At 32.7% G+C, this 22,254-nt stretch overlaps 4 protein-coding genes across 4 annotated transcripts; 2 read left to right on the top strand and 2 right to left on the bottom strand.

Annotated features, from left to right (window-relative positions):
• Positions 1-8: 8 nt before the first annotated feature.
• On the bottom strand, positions 9-9,401 carry LOC146537666 (uncharacterized). Its single transcript, XM_085187818.1, has 5 exons — positions 6,787-9,401; positions 6,530-6,705; positions 5,073-5,280; positions 4,035-4,178; positions 9-1,173 (listed from the first exon to the last, which is right to left on the bottom strand). Exons 1-5 carry the CDS (start codon positions 9,106-9,108, stop codon positions 1,015-1,017), a joined length of 3,009 nt encoding a protein of 1,002 aa, XP_085043944.1. The 5' UTR covers positions 9,109-9,401; the 3' UTR covers positions 9-1,014.
• LOC146537667 (uncharacterized) lies at positions 1,175-3,933 on the top strand. Its single transcript, XM_085187836.1, has 3 exons — positions 1,175-1,580; positions 2,219-2,398; positions 3,003-3,933. Exons 1-3 carry the CDS (start codon positions 1,485-1,487, stop codon positions 3,432-3,434), a joined length of 708 nt encoding a protein of 235 aa, XP_085043962.1. The 5' UTR covers positions 1,175-1,484; the 3' UTR covers positions 3,435-3,933.
• A 577-nt stretch (positions 9,402-9,978) lies between the features above and the next one.
• On the top strand, positions 9,979-12,211 carry LOC146537665 (leukocyte receptor cluster member 1 homolog). The gene is made up of 2 exons (XM_085187834.1): positions 9,979-10,335; positions 10,542-12,211. The coding sequence occupies exons 1-2, from the start codon at positions 10,313-10,315 to the stop codon at positions 11,413-11,415; spliced, it is 897 nt and encodes a 298-aa protein (XP_085043960.1). The 5' UTR covers positions 9,979-10,312; the 3' UTR covers positions 11,416-12,211.
• Strump (WASH complex subunit strump) lies at positions 10,341-21,590 on the bottom strand. The gene is made up of 11 exons (XM_085187817.1): positions 21,199-21,590; positions 20,895-20,997; positions 20,369-20,560; positions 20,039-20,250; positions 17,382-18,799; positions 16,928-17,187; positions 16,705-16,832; positions 15,625-16,020; positions 15,199-15,425; positions 14,864-15,014; positions 10,341-14,789 (listed from the first exon to the last, which is right to left on the bottom strand). Exons 1-11 carry the CDS (start codon positions 21,318-21,320, stop codon positions 14,648-14,650), a joined length of 3,351 nt encoding a protein of 1,116 aa, XP_085043943.1. The 5' UTR covers positions 21,321-21,590; the 3' UTR covers positions 10,341-14,647.
• Between the last annotated feature and the right edge of the window lie 664 nt (positions 21,591-22,254).

The raw sequence follows: 22,254 nt of genomic DNA, 5'->3' as shown, positions 1-22,254 counted from the left end.
CCAATAAGTACTATGAAAGGCACTTTATTTTTCTCGATAAACAGAAAATAAGTTATTGCTATACTTATGTGTAACTTATTTTAACTAAACACTAAATAAAACCTGTTGGATGTTAGACACAAAATTACATGTCAAAGGAATGGACACGCCAAAGTGTAAACAAATAATTGAAATATTCTCGTTTCATTGCATGCAAACTTTAGAACGTTAAAAAACGGTTTTGAACTTTGGTGGACGACATAAATTATATGATAAACAAAAACCTCTAAAACAACAATATAAACAATTTAAAACTACAACATAACTCGACAGTCTCTACTTAAGCCTAACAAAAAACTTTTGCAATCAAAAACTGCTTCAAACATTCGAATTTAATCACCTGTGAATTATAAATCAAAATATGCAGTCTTTTAAATGTAAACGAACATGTCAAATACCTTAAACATTAAAGAAATCATAGATGTTTACAACAAGTATAATATACATAAAAACAATTTTATATATTTTTTTATTTTCATTTGAAATATACATTTGTATATTTCTTTGCACATATCGAAAAAAATAAAATATAAAGGAAAAAAATATATACATAAACAAATATAAAATAGTGAATGTAGATTACAATGATACACTCACAAAGTTCCGACTGTGAAAGTTCTAATAAGAAAGAAGAAAGTTCAGAAATCGAAATGCGTCTAACGTTGAAACAAAGTTATATGATAACTCGTTGCGTCCACTCTCGCCGAACATTACACTATGTGACCTAGCAGTACGACACACTATAGCTAAACCCCGCCTTACATCAAAACACTTAACTTGTAAATTCATTAGTCAATATCTAACATTCAATATTGCATTCTGCCATATAATTTCATTATTTACAGTACGTTGTATTAACAACTAAAAACATTTACCAAAACGTACACTTTCGTATAGATGAGTGTTAAATGGTAGAAAAGGAGATTATAAGAAAATAGGAGATACAAATAATGATTATTTTATTTAATGGTGGCCTCAGGCGGCGTCGAAGGTGGCCCTTAGGAGCTCCTGTCCCTCCACGGAGGTCCAGTACTGCACGAGCAGGTCGCGCTCCGCTTCCAAGCACGATAGGAATGTTAGTTCACCTTGACCGTTCTGTTTTAAACTGAGTAGCTTCTTTTTCAGTAGTATTATCTGAAAATGTAGCAATTTATTTTAAAATACAAAATTATGACAAAAATAAGGCGCTGCGTGGGGGACGGACTGTCGTGACACTAGGTTCCCTCTATCTACCTTGTTAAAATAAACACAGTACATATCAGACATGTAATTTTTGAAGTACTGCAAAACAGAATAATAATTTATTTAAAAAATAATAAAATGTTCAAGTCTAAATTTGTCTATCCATTATTGTTTGACGTAATCTTATCTAAATAGGTTACGACCCATTAAGAGGCATCTTTAAATGATCGTTCAACACTAACGTGTACGTTTTATCTTTACAAATGAATACATATCGTGTAACATTTCTCTTAGTTCTGTTTACTCAAGTAAATTCAAATTTAGAAAATGAAGAACCCGTACTTTACTATTATGGTCTTGTAAGTATATTATAGTGTTGATATATGTCGGTGTAAATAAGGAACTGTGTAATATCAATAATTTAAATATAAAAAGTTATGATAAATCAAAACTGTCACAAATCCAGTAAAGAGTATGAGATACTGAGTATTCACTGTAAAACATACAGTTTATAGAAAGCCATATAATTTATTATCATCAAGCATCTACAAGTACGTAGAATAAACTACATCTGAATGTATTAAGTGGTGTAAGTTGAGAGGAGTGACAAGGCGAGAATAAATAAGATAATTTATTTTCATATTAATTTATGTTTAATAAGAACCGAAGTAAACTGTCATGCTCATTATATAGAAAGATAAGAAGTTTTTATAATTCACACTTGAAAAAATAGAATACATTTTAATCTTAAAAATAACCACAAAGGCGGAAGAGAACGGCAGTGAAAGATTTCACTAAAATCAAAATGAATACATCTGAAAGGATGGCACACGCGGCATTTGTGGCGTAAGGGCACAAGGTTTGACTGTACGCGAAACGGTTGTGGGTTTCCTTCCCAGTCGGGAGAATAAATTATTTTTATTTTCTCGGTATGGTAACAGAACAAAGCGTGGCGTATAGTTCCGCCACTCATATCGAACATCATAATATAACGCAGGAGGAAAGCGAGCGCAGCCTGCCCGCGTGCGGCGCTCGCCAGGCGTGCTCCGCGCTGCTGCAGCGCTACTGGCGCGCGCCTGCGCTCGTGCGCCTGTGCCGCTGCGGGCGGCGGCGCCGGTGCGACGCGCGCGCCTCTCCCTACCACCGCATAGAACTCAACAACCGAGCCTACATGCAAGTACGTATTGCTTCTACTTTGTATGGTAGGCAGGAACAACCTAATCCTCCTCCTCTACTCCGAATTGAAGATTATTTTTTAATGCTAAAAATCCATAATGTGTAATACAATAACAATATTACTATATACAGTGGTGTTGGGTGAATAGTGATCTATTTACACAAAATGCATATTTTAGATTAGTTATGTGAACGGATAGACTAATTAAAAAGGTATCCGGAAACAATGCTCACCTAAGTGATGGCTTCAATTGTGGCTCAATGCTCCGACGTTATCTTATTTATGTTTGAGTTAGACTCGACTACTACGACTTGGAAAAGCATCTATTATAAATATGCTTTATCTTCATAATGGTAAATGGATTGTTTACTTATACGCCGTGAATACAAATATTTCTTCTTTAACATTTATATAAAAAATTAAAAAGTATTTACTATGTGCTTTTAGTAAATCAATTGAAAACTACTCGTGATCCATTAAAAATATTGACAATATTATTTTTATTAAAAAAATGTTTACACACAAAGAACAACTGAGCGGGATTTCAACCTGCTCAAGTTATATCTATAATAGTTATTAACCTTTACTACAATTTTGTCCACAGTTCTGTGAACCTGTATCCGAATGGCCAGAGTGTTCAATCAACGAAGCGCCACTCAGTATCGAGACAATATACGAACGAATGGACCCTGACGAGTTGGAGGAAATGCATCATAAGGGAAAACATTTATATCCTCCGAATATAACTATAGCTTGTCGTTGTAAAGAGCCAAATTACTGGAAGCTAAATACCGAGGATGTGGTCCAACGCGTCTACAAATGTACGTCGCCACCGCCATGCAAAACCGGGGAACACTGTGGCCACGTGGACGGGGAGTTACTAGCGTTACGTCAAAATTGTCTATGCCCGCGCCGCCATGTTTGCACGCACGGCGGGGGCGTGCCGCGCGTGTACCTCAACGAACTACTGTACCGAGGCAGTGGCTGGAGGGCATACTGCCAACCACTTGACGACCATTACGATGACGATTATTAAAACCTTAACACAAAACCTCTACAACGGTCAAATATTTTTAAATATAAATAAATATAAAAAACCGACAGATAACAGTGACAATGTTCGGACGTGAATTTACTTTAAAAATAAATAAACGCCCAGAATAGAAGAGGCTTAAAAAGAACAAGTAGAAAACTAGTAGTGGCAATAACCCAAAAGTTAGCAGCATATTCTTTGTTACCACTAGACAAAGGGCTGCCAAAAACTTTTTTCAGGTGACCAAAGAAATTCTTTGAATTTGAATTGCAATTATTATTATTGAAAATATTGCAATTAAAAAAATATATATTTTTTACAATTATTATTTAATTTACTGTGCAGCGCTTTTTAGAAAGCTATATGATGTACGTTGAAAAAATATCTTTAACTTTACAATTAAGTATGTTCAAGATTTTAATAATGGTTTTATGACTCTTGTAGGTATATATTTTCTGTTTACTCAATTTTTTTTGTGTGTAAGAACCTAAGTGATGTAGAAAAAATCGTGCAGTAAGTTAAAATAAAGATTTTATTTTACGATTACGTTTAACATTTTAAAAATAATTATTTAATTGTAAGTGAGTAGTAGTAAGTACTTACATGTGCGGGCTGTGAGGCAATGTCCTTGACTATGTTGGTGACTTGGTCGTCGAAGCGGTCGGGCCAAAGCACGCGGCTCACGAGGCCGCCGCTCAGCGCCTCCGCCGCGGACAGCCGTCGACCGAACACAACTAGATCGTTCACCTAAAATATATTTTATATATTACTAAAAAGGCACAAGTGTGTGACTGTAAACTTGACGATGGTGGGTTCGATTCCCACTTAGGGTAATGAATTATTTATTTAATATTTCCATTTCCTCGGTCTGGTAACAAGGTAAAGGGTAGTGTTAAGTACACGCAATGCCACCAGAATTTGGCGGAAAATGGAGAAAAGTGAGTATTAACACTTCGCTGCTCCTGCCTACCCTGCTATTATTATTAGTAATTAGCAAAACACTCCTAAAATGCACAACTTTTATGTTGTAAATACCACCTTATTATTTTAAAGTCAATTATAAATAATATACTATTTTGAAAATCAAGTTCATTACCTGAAACAACTCTAGTAGCAACACTATTTAACAGGAATTAAAGATACTTTATAGAATAAAGAGTAAAGGGTGACGCAACTGCCATTTGAGATTCGAGATTTGTAGTTGTTGTTAGTTTCTGCTTTTGGTAACATTAATGACCAGTCGTGGCGCAGGGGCACAAGTGTGTGATTTTAATGCGACTTTATATTTTCATATCTTTGCTCTGGTACCGAGGCAAAGTGCAGCGTTGAGTTCCGCCACTCAACTTCAAATTGCTTGCGAAATTAGGCGAAAAGTGGAGAATGGAATGTCTTAACATTGGGTTCCCTCTGCCACCTCTCACAGCTGCGGGCGGAAACAGCGTGAAGCTGACCATAACAATGGGTTACATCTTTAAAATTTTTGTTGTAGCTTTCTACACCGAAAAAATAAGCCTACTAAAACAGCAATTCTTAATTTTTTCATCAAGAAATGTCTCATAATTTCAATTTCCCATTTAATTAGCACCGGGATTTTCTTCTTCTTTATTTGGAATTTAAGAATACAAAGAAACAAATAGTTACCAAAGCTTGAGGCAGCGTGCATCGTGCGGTGAGGGCGGCAGCGCCGGGCAGGGGCGGCGCGGCGGCCGCGGCCAGCGAGAACGTGGCACCCTCGCACGCCAGCGCCACGTCGCTCAACGCCACCAGCGCCAGCGCCACGCCCGCGCACGCGCCCCACGCGCCCGAGCACACCAGCTTCGTGTGCCGAACTATGGCGCTTAGTAACAACCTGGAACACATGTGCAATCATTTTTAGCTTTCCCATATAGCAGGAATCGCGTAATGCCGCCGTGATGGTTTCCAACCCGCTTTGCCGGATTTGTCTATAAGAAAAGTGGGACATTTATCTCTGGAATTGCAGTAACTTTTTTTTGTGCTGTTCTACTACAACTGTGTTTGTAGATGACAGTCTCAGTATGAGACCTGTGTCGCACACGCTACCTTAGGACAGTTTTTTTTCCCTGGACCGTAGGTGGATTATGTCTTGAGGTATTCTGTGTTTCAGTCGTGCTCCCGTTTGATTATCCAATAAAGAATGGGCCAGAGTGTTTGGGTGATTCGATATAGGTTTTTTGTAAGATTCGGTGTAACGTCCAATTTCCATGCTTTACTGTAGGCATTCATAGATCGTGATGTAAAAGTTCGTTAGGTATAAACCAAGGAGAGTTTGTTACAATATGTAGGGCTTTATTTTGTAACCTTTGCAGTGGCGTAGCTAAGGTATTTGCTGCCGGGTGCGGCTTTAGGACTTGATGCTCTTTAAAACTGTCTAAAAAAAAATAGATTCAAAGTGTATTCTACTCTCACGTACATCAAGCATCAGACACTAAAATGTGACATTGGCCACCTTTAAAAAAAAAGTCGACTTTGATGCCCCTTTCCTTTTGATGCCCCATGCGACCGCACCGCTCGCTGGCTACGCCACTGAACCTTTGTATTATTTCGACATTTGAATAGGATGCGGTACCCCAAAGTTGTATCCCATACATCCAGATGGGTTTAAGAACAGCCTTATTCAGGAGTATCTTACTCTCAAGAGAAAGTTGAGACTTACGACTGATAAGCCAGTACATATTCTTGTTTGGAGAACAAGTTGCTTTCTTTTTGAAAATATGTGTCCGCCATGTGAGTCTAAGTGTTTTCCAATGTACTTAGCTCGATCTGCCCTGCTCTTTAATTTTTTATTAAATAAAGAAGTTCCCGAACAATGCCCTGTGACACTCCTGCATTTATAGATGATGTTTGAGTGTTTTATCTTATTACCACAATGAAAATATGAAAATAACTCGCTCCCCCGAGTGGAAATTGAACCCCAAATAGTCGTACGTCATATGCTGTGCCACAGCGGCAATACGACCCAAACACGTAATTCATGCTCATAAACCCTTACATGTTTGTTGTTTAAAACAAACATTCTATAATATAATATTCAATTAAATTACAAATTTAATTGAATTTATGTATTAAAAAATATTTACCTGACTGATTCAGCAAATTCATAAGCATGATTGGTCCTTATTTCCTTATTTTCATCTAGCAATAAACTTAGATCCAGGCTTGAACATAATGTTCCACATTGTGATGTAAAAAGTGTTACTGATATGTCGTGTCTGCCATCTATATAATTAAGGGCTTCTTCTAATTCCTTTAAAACCTTAAATATAAATTAATTTGCATTAAACATAAATTTAAAAATATTGATTAAAGAGGCTATTGGTGAAGTAAAATTTCTTACCTCTACACATATTTTTAAGCCTGTTTTTTGAATGTGTATTATAGCTAATCTTCTATCAATATTGACTGATATAAACCTAAATTTTTCAATTTTTATTGCTGCAGAGTCAACTTCACCTGTCTTTGGAACTTTCTTTTGTTTTGCTGGTTTCTCAGTTTTGCATATTTCTCGTTTTCTTTTATTTAATGCAAGAGATAACTTTAAATTCAATTTCTCCTTTATAGACAAACAATCATCTTTATTTATAATATCATTATTAGAAGTATTTGGTTGTTCATTCTTAAATACATCTTTTGTAGAGTGCTCACTAACCTCAGCTTTGACAATTGATTTAGAATCATTTTGATTATGTGAAGAATGAGGCTGGTTGGATGATTTGTTTACATTTTGCACAGAGCCTGATTCTACATCACTTAGACGCCTTGGGCTCATGCAGCTACTTGAATATGAGCTTGAGGAGTGTCGTCTATAAATAATAGAATCATCAGCACTGTGAGTTTCAAAATCTTCACATACAGATGGAGATTTAACAGAACTGCTCAGAGATGTTCTTTGTTTACCAATAAGGATTCGTTTGGCTTCTCCTTCTTCATATTTTAAAGATTCCTTTTTTCTTTCTCTAAATTTCATTTCTTTCCCCTCAGGAGTAGAGCTTTGTAATTTTTTTATAAATTCTGCTTTGGTTTTTATGTTTTTTTTACCCTTTTGGGCTTCAGGAGTAAGTTGATATATCATATTTACTGCGCCTTCATCCATTAATAGTTTATCAACTTCTGTTAATCTTTTATTTTGTTTATTATGTTTAGGAGTAGGTTTCTTCCATTGCAATTTCAACAATGGTGACTTAGATTTTGATGTTTGTGTTATCTGTTCAAGTTTTATTTTCTTTGGTGGTGTTTGTTCTTTGCCAAGAGGAGAATCTTTTGATTTATTTGTTGTTTTACCTTTTGTAAATGTATCTGGGTTATCAGGATCAAATATTACCTTCTTTTTAATAACTCTGCTTAATCGACGTGGAACACCTTCATCTCCACTTTTGCTTGTTTTATGAGACTGTTCTTCACCTATTGTAGAATCCATAGATGTACATTCTCCCTCTTCCACATTTGATGAATTTTCTTGAACATCTTTAGAATGTTCAGAATGTTTGGGTTCATGCTCATCAATATTTTCATTATGTGTATTCTCAGCAGGTTCATCGTCCTCCCAATCCATGACAAGTTTATTCACTATGCTGTCTGACCTTTGTCTTTGTTGCTGAGCATCTCCAGCAGGCTCTTGAATACTATCAGCAACAGCTTCTGATGTATTATCCAAAACACATTCTACATTATTTTCAGTTATATTATCTTGCTTTTTGGCATCTAGCTTGCGATCAGAAACACTATTAGATAAATCTGGACTTATTTTCTTTTCCTTCTTTTTTCCTTTAGAAGTATGTGACTTTCTTTTCTTTATATTGTACTTCAATCTTGACAATTGCTGCAAAGCCATTTCTTCCTCTGATAACTTTTTCGGTTTGACTTCCGATGATACAACAACTTCTTGTTCTACTACATGTTCATGGTCATCATTACCTTCTAATATATCTAACAGTTCTTCTTTGTTAAAAACCTCATGCTTAACAGTACTGTTATTATTCTCTGAAACATCTGATGCACGAAGTACTTCACTAAGTTCAATATTTGGTCCTAGCTCATTTAAAATATTATTAGAGTCAGTTATTTCTTCTTCAATTACTACATTATCATGTGTATCATTATCATTTTTCTCTACTAATATTTCAGTTTCAAATGTGACTTGTTCAATGGACATTGCAGATTCCATATCCTCAACATGGTCAATTTCTATAGTTTCTGTTGTAATTTCATGCTCACTACAAATTTCTTTCTCAGTATCTATTGCATTAGTAGAATTTTTAATATACTCACTAGCATTAATTTCTTGTTTTGTATCACTTTTGGTTGTTTCTACTGTGTTTTCAATATTCGTCACTTCAGAATCCAAAGCAATAACAGGTTCTTGATCTTTTACAGGTTCTTGATCATTTATAACGTCTTGGTCGTCAACAGTATCAAGATTTTCAAGTGATTTATCATTGGTTTCAGGAGCACTGTTTATATTTTTACAATTTTCATTTTCAGAGGCCGCACCAATAACTTCAGATTGCTCACTACTTGTATTTTTGTCACAATCGACACCATTAGATTTGTGACACTCAGGGGATTCTGTACCATCTTCATTTATGTCTTCTATAACGTTTGATTTTGCGTTTTCAATATTTATATTGAGGATGGGATGTTCCTCAAGTGCTTCCATCATATGTATTAACCAAATAAATTTGTCTACACTTAGTTTTAATATAACCTAATGTTGATAAATAAATCAAATAAACGCAATTACACTTGACACTCGTCTTTTTACATAATTATTAAGCATATAGTAAAAATCTTGTACAAAATTATAAATTTTATGTACTTAAGCGGTTTAAATATAAATATAAGACGAATTTTAAACTATAATCTTCTTTTCTATTTATCAAGCGTCGGTCCATTTAGTTTCCAAGCGAGCTAAAGGGGTCGCCATATATACGTGGAAATAATGCACTAATAAAGATTAACTATCAAAGCCATGTTATAAATGTTGCCCATATTGTTAAATATTTTATAATAATAATATTATTTTTACCATAATTGATACTGTTATTTTAAAAGTATAAATTAGGAAACATTTTATAAATTGTAAGTACTTAGATCTTGAGGACTTTTTATATAGTAATTTTCTATGTACATGAAAAAGGCAAAATTATTTACGAAAATTAATCACCATGTTTGAATATTTAATAGTATAAAACAGTTATTAATTATGATTTTGTTCATTTATTATTAAAATAATTGATAATATATATTAAATTTTTAAAAAATATGCATAGGGAAAAGAATTCGAGATTAGAAAGAGGATGATTTAAGAATATATATATATATATATATATATATATATATATATTTATTAATATGGGGCAGCTTTTATAACACACTATTTGTCTTGACTTTATCTCGATATGGTTATTGAAGCATATAATATATATAAATATTGACAATCGGCCATCATCATCATCAGACTGTCGTCGTCCACTGCTCCAACATCACCCGCCGTACACACACAACATTTTTGACAATACGTATTTTATTGACAATATTATTGTACGTGTGTGGCCAGGCTAACACTATATCACCCGTATCACCGTAATTATCAATTAACGCTGACGTTTCTAAATTACAAATGAAAATTCTATTGTATTCTATAAAAATCATAGAAATAGTTGTAATCGTCTAAGTAATAAATATTAGTATATTAATCATTTGTAATAATATTCGCAAACTGTTTATTGTGCGGAACTAAAGTCAGCCAAAACACTGAAAATTGGATCAGATTATCATCAAGACAGATTATGGAATAGGCTTTCTTTATTAATAAATTACGTTATCAGCCACAAAACAAGACAAGAGTCCATTTTGTATTAAATATGAATATTCTTCCAAAAAAACGGTAAGTATGTCGCAATTTACTTTATTCTGTGTTTAGTTTTCAATAATAAATACTGTGTCACATCGGCATCTTACATAATTAATTTATAAACTATTATAAACATATACTATAAGATCATTTTTTGTTTACTTCACTTGTTTAATTCATAATGGTTAAGTATTTCGAGTATTTGATACTCTAATATAATAAAATGTATATTATTTCAGGTGGCATGTTAGAACTAAAGAAAATATTGCAAGAGTTAGGAAGGATGAAGCAGAAGCTGCAGAAAAAGACAAAGAGGAAAATTTAAGAATTCAAAAAGCGGAGCGTGAAGCTCGTCTTCAAATATTAAAACAGAAGAGCAAAGAAAAATTATTGCATCTTGACATTGTTACTCAATCTTGCCAGTCATTGCAGAAATCTCAAGACCATATAAATTTATTTTCAGATATTGAACATGCTGTACAAACTACAAACAAAAGTCACGATAGAGAAATTAAAGAAAAAAAAGAAGAATATGAAAAAAAGATAGGGTACCTCACTTATTTAGGTCAAGATACCAATGAAGCACTTGGTAAAAAAAATTGGTATGATCTTCCTCCAGAATCAACACGATTCTCACGCTCTTCACAAGTAAAAGATACTTATGACAAACTTGTACTAAAAGATGAATCAGGTAAACCAAAGGAAAGAAGAATTGACGAAAAGAATGGGGAAATAGGTTGGATATCAAAACAAAAGATTGACCCTATGAATTCTTTCAGAGACTACACTAGTAGTAAGAACAAAAACGAAATTCACAAACATGATGTTAAACATAAAATGAATGATATACCAATAGTTCAGCATGTTCATAAAAAGGAAAAGAAAAATAAAAAATTAAACAAGAACTCAAAAGATAACTCTCTAGCAAAATTACAAAAGTTAAGGGAAGCTAGACTAAAACGTGAGCAACAAGAAAAATACAAAACAAAAATGTTCCTTTCTAACTTAAGTGGAGAAAAACCTGTAAATGAAGACTCTAATAAGCAAAAAACAATAAGGCCTAAGTATAATTCACAGTTTAATCCTGAGTTGGCAAGGCAAAACTATCAATGAATAAACATAATTAACACACCACTTGTGACATCCTTCACCCTGTAGAGTGCAAATGAGGGGTTAAAAGTTAATATGGAAAAATCATTAAATCACCACCAATTTTTTTATTTGAAATTAAGACTTAAAAATATTTTATTGAACATGTGTTTCATGGTTTATTGTAATCTGCTAAAATCTATACTTATAATAAATCTGTAGAAGAGTTGTTTCTGTACAAAAATATTTAAAAAAAATAGCCACGGTGTTAAAGGGTAATGCCATTCCCAGCATTTTGGAATTTTTATCTCTGTTTATGTGATCATGTATCATGTAAAAAGTACAAAACAAATTTAAGCAACTTTTATTCATAAAAACTGAAAGATATATGTATTTAATATTATCAAGAAGATATATTTGAGATAAGTAGAAATAGATACATGCAATGCTAAAAAGACTGGCTTTGAAAACGTCTTAATTATATGACTGTTTATAAAAATATGTATTTTTAAACAATTTTTTTGTTCATAGTACAAACGACAAAACTATCAAAACATATACATAATGTACTTTAGTCAAACATCATTTTCGATTAATATAATTTTATGTTAAGTGTAATCTATACTTATAATAAAATGAACATCATTAACACAGTAGTAGGCATTACGTGTTGAGTGGCGAAACTCAATGCCACTTTTGCCTTAGTGTCAAAGTGAAGAAATGAAAACATTATTAAATAATAATTTATTTACTGTCACACCCTTGTGCCCTTGCGCCACGACGGCTAATATTGCTGTAAAATAAAAACATCACAACAGAATTTAAATATATTTTATTTTCATTTCAAATTATTAGACTAACAGAGTAATAAATGAACAATTTATTTATTTTTGATGGCGTCAAACTAATTTTGAGTAAGGTTTTTGATGGTATTAAATGCGCAAGCGGACGAAGCCGCGGGCAGGCCGCTAGTCTTCAAAAATAATTACTTTATGACATTTTTCTTGGATATGAAATGCTTTTGTTTAAACATAATTATATGGGAACATACTTAATCCTACTTATGAAATAAATATGAAGGATATTTTCTGAATATACAAAGTTCTGAGGACTAGGCACTTTCTAATCTATGAGAATTGCGTATAAATATTTATGTACTAAAATAAAATTGACAAATGAATTTCAAAATGTTTAATGAAATATTATATAGGTAGTATGGTATGTTTATCTATATTTTTATACACAGTTTATATTGTAATTAATACCGATTGGGATTTTATTTATTTTTTAAAGGAACATTATTTTTCTAGCGTGAATCTAGATCCCGCGGAAATTCCACGATGAAAACTATGTTGCTCCAAAATATCTATCGTCTAGTGAAAGTCTAATAAAAATCGGCTAAGCAAATCCGGAGATTAGCCCGGACAAAGAGATATTATTAAAAATTTTTTTTATGTTTTAATATCGCGTAATTAACAAACCACAGTTATTTTGAAATTAAGCTTACGTTTTATTGATCCTCACGGCAATGTAGTTGACTACCCTGTGACTGACTACTACATCCAATACAGTCGTAACCTACACAACAATAGAATCTGTAATGGTTCATATGTAACCTATGTAAATGTCCAGATAGAGTATGTAAGTCCATTGAAATTATTAGTTCATTGAACTTATTTTTATTATAACTTCAATAATGCTACAATACTTGATTTTCTTATAGAGTCAATTCCGTTCCCCGCTTTCCGTCGAATTTTTCGAGGCATTGCGTATTAAGTGGAAGAACTCAACATCGCGCTTTTTGCCTTGGTGCCAGAGCGAAGAAATGATAATATTAAGCAATAATAATTAATTTCCGCGAGTAGAGATCGAGTTGGAATAGGGACAATACAATGTTTTAAAAATAATGAATTATCTATATATATAAAAGGACTTGTCCTCACTGACTGAGGTAAGACGCACGCACAGCCGTAACCGCTGTGCGTAGAAACGTAAAATTTGGACAAAAGTTTACTTTCGTAATCTGGACATCCACTAAGAAGCGATTTTTAAAAAATTTAAAAGGGGTGAAATAGGGGTTCAAAGTTTGTATGGAAAAAAATTAAATCGGCACCGATTTTTATAAAATTTTAAATTTAGATTTTTAAAAGTATTTAATTGAACACGTGTTTCATCGTTTTCTAGAATTCTCCCTCTAAGGGTGCAAATAAGGGGTTAAAAGTTTGCATAGGTTTTTTTTTAAATCGTCACCAATTTTTATAAAATTCGAAATTCCGACTCTTAAACGTATATAGTTAAACACATGTTTCATGGTTTACTAGAATTCACCCCCTAAGGGTGCAAATAAAGGGTTGAAAGTTTGTATGGGAAAATTCTTAAATCGCCACCGACTTTTATAAAATTTGATATTTAGACTCTTAAAACTATTTAATTGAATATGTTTCATGGTTTTCTAGAATTCACCCCCTTAGGGTGCAAATAAGGGGTTGAAAGTTTGTATGGAAAATTTTTTAAATCGCCACCGATTTTTATAAAATTTGAAATTTAGACTCTTAAAAATATTTAATTGAACATATGTTTCATGGTTTTCTAGAATTCACCCCCTTAGGGTGCAAATAAGGGGTTGAAAGTTTGTATGGAAAATTTTTTAAATCGCCACCGATTTTTATAAAATTTGAAATTTAGACTCTTAAAAATATTTAATTGAACATATGTTTCATGGTTTTCTAGAATTCACCCCCTAAGGGTGCAAATAAGGGGTTGAAAGTTTGTACGGAAAAATCTTTAAATCGCCACCGATTTTTATAAAATTTGAAATTTAGACTTTTAAAAATATTTCATTGAACACATGTTTCATGGGTAATTAGAATTCACCCTTAAATACGCAAGCGAAGCTGCGCGCGTCCGCTAGTAAGTTTATAAAAACTGACAGAAAGTTATTATATAAAAGTATGCTATATATTAATTAATGTGCTAAGAAACATGTACCAATCACATTATAGTAAATTAGAGTAGTAGTTTGTACAATCTATATGACTAAAAGTAGAATATAGTAATATGCTCTTATTTTGTATATGTACATTTTTTGGCGTCCCTTTTTATATTCGCGTTTTTAATCCCTGTAAAATCGTCTTAAGCAAGTTTTACTATAATTAAAAGAAATTGTAAAAAGTAGCAACTATATAGGATTTTGTAGCTTAAGATAAATTTTAAACTTAATGGTTCAATGATGACCTAGAATGATGTTTATTTACATTTATTTTTGTACTATTTGCGACAAAAGTGCCAAAGGTAATTTATCTTCTAATTTGTTAAAAGAATAATTGAAGGTTTCGCAAAATAATTGCAAAATCCGTATAATTAGACCACCTTCACAAGTTGGTTCTGCAGTCTTCAATCTGAAAAATATGTATAAGTAAATGTATAAATATGCAAATACGAATGCTAGGATAAAAAAAGAGTATGTACTAACTTTGACAATATCACAATCTTAGCATATTTGCATAGGTAATTTATAAAATCTTCCACGCTTTCTGTCTTTGATTGTTTTAATAATGTATAAACTCCTATAAGGAGAGGGTAGCCATCAGTATTCTCTCCAGGTTTTTTTGTTATTAAATCACCTGCAATTTTGTCATATTAATTATCAAAATAAAAAGTATTTGTTATTAATACAAAAACTAATATTTAGGTGTTGGACCAGGAAATTACTTTGGTTAGTTTCTATAGGCTATTTGTATCACTAATTTGTATTCAATAACAAATTTATAGTCTATTTCATTTTGAGGGTATTTAATAATGTCTTACCAGTGCTTAAACAAATCTGTAGCTTATTCAACTGTGAAATAAGTACTATTGCCATTAGTCGCCCCATATCCGCATTGACGAACTCAAGTGCGTTTTTCACATATATTTTCTGAAATGGTTCACTTATGCCACAACGCACCAAGTACTCTTCGAGGTCTTTTATTAATGTGACTGGCATAATTTTTGACCCTGTTTTGTTATTTTTCTTTATTTCGTTTAATAAAGACCTAAAATATAAATAATGTATCAGATTTTGACATATAGATAAAAAAAAATACATAAATATTATTCAATAAGTAGAAACAGTAAAATACAAAAAGCTTTACTATATAAGTACTGCATATGAATATTTCTTGAAATGAAATATGTATATATATTAGATATTTTAATTGATATTCATTAATAATCAAAGAAGTGTATACTAACTCATTCATAGTTCTCAAAGAAGATTCCAAATGTGCAGAATCGAATTTACATGTGGTGTTTAATTGATATGCAATATGTTTTCTTAGTAGCTGTAGTGTACCTATGACTATGATAATATCAGCTAATTGTTGATATATTTTATGTCCTTTTGTTATTATTTGTTCGACATCTTTAATTTCTATACTGGTTACAGTATTTTTTTCTGGTGCACTTCTGTATATACTTTGGACCTGTTGCAATTGGTTCTTAATCATGTATCCAAATAACGTGTCAAGTCCATGCAATCCCACCACACCGATCGCGTTGTTTAATTTACCAAAAGTTTTAGTGTTTACTATTTCATTATGGTTCTTTATATCGATCCAAGCCGCACATATGTTTATGTAAACACAAGATCTACAATAAAATCAAAAATCAAATCAGCTTCACGATTTATCCCGCAAACAGCAGAGTAGACAGAGGGAACCTAGTGTTAAGACACTCCGTTACCCACTTTCTGCCGAATTCTGCAGGCATTGCGTTTTTAGTGGCAGAACTCAACGCCGCGTTTTTGCCTCAGCACCAGAGCGAAGAAATGGAAATATAAACGTAAATAAATATTTCACTTCCTTGAGTGAGATTCGAACCCATAACCGTTACGTTACAGTCACACCCTTGTGCTTGTGCGCCACTACGACCTCAAATCAAATCTACAATGAAAAATCTATTATTCTTATAGATATATAAAAACTCTTATATTATGAATAATTTGTAAAGTAAAATTTAGAATTGCTTAGTTATGATAGATGTTAGGTCACTAGAATAACATATGTATGCTACAAATTTACTAATTAATGTATGCTTTACTGATTAAGCTTTTGTATCACGTTGTAGCCCGTATGTGCAGCGGGGTAGATCTATGTCTACCCTGCTATGGAACCTCGTGTTAAAAAATCGTTGTGATGGAAACGCCGCGCTTTATCTTGTTACCAGACAGAACAAATAATTGAAAATAATAATTTTGGGAATCAAAACCACTGCTGTCGTGTTTACAGTTAACTGTGCTGCGTGTTATACAGTTTACAACTAAGTAAGTAATACCTGGCGTCTGTTAGTTGCACTATCTGGCGCGCCAGGCTGCCCATGAACCCCGCAGAGGGTCCGTACAGGCTGACTCCTTTGCGAATACTTATTTCCTTAGTTACACTTTGGTTTATTATGGCAGATACCTAAAGTTAAATTCATACGTAAAAATATATAATAATTCTACAATAATTGTATATACATTTTTAAATATAAGCATAATAAAAAAAGTAAGTTTTACTTGTTTTTGCCAAATTCTCAATCCATGTATATTGATGTAATCCTGAATATATTCTAACGACCTTTTGTATCCATCCATGCTTTCTGCTAGTTTTTCGAGCCGTATTAAGAAACTATTAGGTTTTTTCACTTGTGGTTCGATAAATTCAAAGAATTTCTTACTTATGTGTCCATCTAATTCTTTCAGTAAACCTTCTTCAAGGAGCTCCGCCGGGTCTACCCTAATGACACCAACTAAAGTTGATCGCATGTCTAATATCCCTGTTAGAACAATTTGTAGTAATAATCGATTCAGCTATAGAAGCAACAAGTTTTATGGTTAAGGTAGATAATTGATTATTTATATGGTATGGTTTATGGGTATTTAATTGGTTTTTGGCTTAGCCAAAAGCAGAATTCGGAATAGTTTTCTTTTACATTACTTCCTACACAAAAAGAAAACACATGGAGCTTACCCGTTGTAAATGTCGACGCTGAATGTGTAAGCTTAGCAACTTCCATCCTATGCTCTAACTGGGCGTATTCCCTTAAGTTTTCCTTCTCTATTCTCGTCGGCAATTCTTTAATTGTCCAAGTTTGCAGCTCTATTATCTTTTCCACTAAACTAAAAACCATCTCTGGAATTATCTGTAGTACCTTTTGAATGTACTGAATAAGCTCATTACTATAGTACTGCGATACAGATACTAAATCATCGCTTTGAGCTTGATTTATCCGCAACAATGGTATTTCCATAGCACTTGCCAATTTAAGAAACAATGCCCGAAGGCGGCTAGTAACGACCGGGTTGTCTTTAATACTATCCTGCATATACATAGTATATAAATCGATCGTACACCAAGCGTAACTAAAATCTGCCACAGCTTCCAAAGTAACTAAAAAATCTTCTTTCAGAGATGCGGCTCTCAGGACATTTTTCAATGCACCTTTACTCTCATTAAGAAATTGAACGACAGTTGAAGTAGTTTTAATGCCATGAAATTCTTCAACATTGTCCAACACTTGCAGCAGTTGAGTTACTTTTTTAACAGTTTTTGGAGTGATGGGTTCACTAAGTGAACATATTTGTTTTGCAATATTTTCAAACCACAGTTTCAATTGTTCATTTTCAGTTATTTTAGTATAAGGGTTAGCTCCAGAAAATAGTTGAGACAAATTTGTAATTGCTTCAAAAGCAAGCTCTTTATTTTTGTTCCAATTTTCACTTCTTGAGTCAAGTAATTTCTTTAGAACTTCCCTAACTTTTAATTCTAACTCAGCTGTGCTTATTAGCAACTCAAGTATCTTTAAGGGATCGTAACAAGATTCCTTAATAACAAGATCTTTTAACTGTTTACTTTTTTTATTATTATCAAAAAATATAACGTCACTGTTGTGTAAAAGCAACCATCGCAGTACATGATTAGAATTTAATATTACATTGATTATTTTGTTGATATTGTCTAGAACAAAGTCTTCAGTCAATGTTCCCTCTTTTAGTAACTGTTGGGTTTTATTTATTAGTAACTGGACAGAATTTCCTCTTTTACCATATATTTCTTTTACCATTTTAGGATTACATGTGTTGTTCAAAGAGTTTTTTGCAGCTTTAAAACTATCCCAGTAATCAATGATATTTATTGTAACTCCCATATAAATTGGTACAATCCAATTGCACGGGAAAAATTTATCAATAATTTCTCTCATTTTGGTATTATCACTAAGTAAATATTGAGGTGCGAAAAATAAACATACTACAAGCATGCTGGATTGTGTTGCAAGAGCTGTAGCCTGATGTTCTGGAATAGGGTAGACGGCAAGTTGGTTGTAGATATCTTCGGATCTCAACTTACCCACAACTTTTTCTATGAAATCATAGTTGACTGGAACACGGCTGCAAAAAAATAATGCTTCTTACCTTAACGAATGGCAATATTAAAATAAGATTATAAATACTTTATTCTTCTAAAATGAAAGAGATGAAAGGTTAATGAACAACTTCAGGGAAAACACAACGCTAATACACTATACACATTACAATTACACTACCCCGGTACAATGTGAGCGGACCCTGTGAGGTCTCTTTACAGAGATAACTCAGCCTGCAAGGGAGTAGAAGCTGGCATGTCGCCTTGGTTTGTCAGCTTAGTTGTTAATTTCTATAGATAGTTTTTGGATAGTTGTCTCCAATGAGTAAAACAAACTGATATGGGAGTGAAAGTAGGTGACTCAAATGTGAATTGCCTGCTGTACGCACATGATGCAGTGCTCATTGCATAATGGATGTTGCAGGCATTATTCACCACTCTGAAGTGTGAAAATAATAGTCTTAGCTTGAATGCAAATAAGACAAAGGTTTGAAAAAGATGAAGAAAGGATGGAATGCAAGATCAGTGTAATTGGTAATATATTAGAACAAGTGAATGAAGTGGTATATTTAGGAAGTGTGTTGAGTAGCTATGGAAGATACTATATGGATGGAGAAAGGCGTATTGCTGCCGGTTACACAGTTAACAGAGCCTTAGTAACATTGATGAGACGGCGAAATGTCTGCACATCTGCTCATTGGGCCGTACACAATACAGTGTTGGTACTGACGAAAAATATAGTATTATAGAAGAAAAATGAAAGAAAGATGAATACTAAAATTATGACAGTTTCTTTTCGCCCTAAAGGTTGTCTGGAAGACACATAGCCATAAGAACACCTTTTTGTATACTTGTTATGTTTTCAGTTTTTTTTTGGAGATGCGATCTCTTCGTAGGATGGGTTCATTTGTCAGCTTAGCTGATGAATTAAGCTGATAAATTGTTATGTATGTTATAGTAAATATAAAATAGGGGGTTGTGGCATAGCGACACAAGGGTGAGACTGTAACGCGACGGTTGTGGGTTCGATCGGCACTCGAGGAAGTGTAATATTTATTTATGTTTATATTTCCATTTCTTCGCTCTGGTATCGAGGCAAAGCAAGGCATTTAGTCCTGCCACTCAACATGCAATGTCTCTAGAATTTAACACTAGGTTCGCTCTGCCTACTCTGCTGTGTGCGGGATACAGTGTGAAGCTGATTTAATTTAATTTAATTTTAAATATAGTATAAGAAATAAAGAGTTGGTCTGCAAAACACTAACCTAAAAAATTCTACAGGATAATCAGAAGGCCGTCGACATTGCTGTTGGTCATAACTGGTGTCCCTCAGCAATTTGCACACATCATCAACATTAGACTGAGACTGACTTGTACTATATCTATAAAATGCAACTAGTAGCCTTTCTCTCACACGTCCAGGAATGTACAGATCACAGAGAAGTAGCATAGAACCATATAAGTATAGAGATTCACACTGAAATTAAACAAATGATTTTATAGAATAACAAAACATTAAGGGATGTTTTTATATGGTTAGTATTTTAAATATATTTAGTATTTCAATATTAATTTAAATATATTACAATACACACTAGTAACTGTTTTCCTTCTACATCCTTCATAACTGTTTCAATAGTTTGTTGGATAAATGCTCCATCATGTAATTGTTCTACAAACATATTGAGTTCTATAATATATTGGTAAATATTTTCAAATAACAAATAAAATCTTGTTATCAAATCTAAGTATTTCTCTTTAACATCATCATCTAAGTCTTGTAGCTTCTGAAATAAAATGCATTGGAAGATTATAGCATTTTTAAAAGTTTATTCTCACTCTTAGGAATAAAAAATATTTAGAAACTGACAGTTTCAAAGAAGTGATGTGAGCTCAAGTTCTTCTAGATACAAATTTCAAAATATTTAAGCATTGGAAAAATTATAATTTTATCTGTATACCCATGGGTGTAGGAAAGGGGGGGAGTCGGATAGTCCGTGCCCATCCGAGTATAATCTGATGCCCACCCCAGAAATTAAATTTACAAACTTAGTCCGCTAAAGTAAAAAAAAACAACATTAAAAACAATAATTTTCTAGATATGTTAATGTGTATACCTACATTGTTCATGTTAATTTTCTTATCATGGGTATCTGACATTTTGAAATAGCTGAAATCCATTATAACATCATGATACTGAAGTTGTACTTCTCTACTATCTAACCTGAAAATTATATTCATATTAAATGAAAACGTAATACTCGCGAAAATTTAAGATCATATTAAGTTCACACTTCGTTATTACTATATGTATTTTAAATGTTTCACGATTATTTAAATATTTACACAAATAACTTTCTAATTATGTTAATATTAAATGTAAGTGCACTACTACTTTTGTAAAATAGTTAATTTCTTAACTTACAGAAAGATTTTTGGGATGTGATCTTTGAGTCGCAATATTTCAGCTAATATAGCATTTCCATGAGACACCAGTTTTAACAAGGTTTGAGCGCAAAGGTTATCTTCAGCGAGGAATACTCGCATTTTGTTAATTTCAAACGATAAAATTTAATAAAACTCAATTTCACAATTTAAGCGTTTAAGCAGAAACGGTACTCAACGATATATAAGGGAACTCGATTTTAATTGATTTCTTTATTACATATATAAGGAAAGTAAAATAATAATGCACATTAAATTTCTATTTGAATTCAATTCTTGCTAATTTGATAATATTTTTACATAAATATTTCATTTAAATTCTATTTATTTATATTTTATAAGCAGCAGAAACACATTTGACACTTGACAGAAAAACGTAGTTTTTTCACAGACTAAAGAACAACAACAATCACAGACTTATAAATGTTACAAAAATAGAATCACTGGTTGTATGTTTGTAGTATATTAAAATATTAAATAGGTACGGTATGTTTAAAGTATAAGCTGACTAATGACTTCTTATTTAAAAAAAATACAACCAAGCCTAAGGCTGGCAACATGGCAATATTTTAGTTGAAAAAAGACTGCAAAGGAAGCGGACGCTCATGCTTTTTATTCAAGATACTTCTTAGATGACGAAAACAGTATAAATAGCGAAAATAATGTTGATATTACTACTCTACTTATTAAAATATGGGAACCTTATCCAGAGTAATGGAATACATCTATTAAAATATATCGTGATAATATTAAGAAAAATAGTACGTTAAAAAAGCTGCTCGACATTTACAAAAAAATATATATTTTTTGAAATCATCCTATGTTACTAAAATTAGCTTCAAGCTGTATGCCGCACACAGAGGTAAGTAGAGGGAACCTAAGGAATAATTTCAGTGTTTACCATAAAGGGACTAACATTCTTCACCATGGTGAAGAATGTTAGTCCCTTCACCAGCAGTGGTTCTTTGAAAACAATATCTTTGCCATATTCACACTTTTCCACCGAATTCGGAAGCATTTCTTGTTGAGTGGTGGA

Source organism: Heliconius melpomene, chromosome 7 (assembly GCF_056956725.1).
Source record: "Heliconius melpomene rosina isolate 202511_hmr_F chromosome 7, ASM5695672v1, whole genome shotgun sequence".
Classification (NCBI taxonomy): Eukaryota; Metazoa; Arthropoda; class Insecta; order Lepidoptera; family Nymphalidae; genus Heliconius; species Heliconius melpomene.
This window is presented reverse-complemented; position numbering and strand designations above follow the sequence as displayed.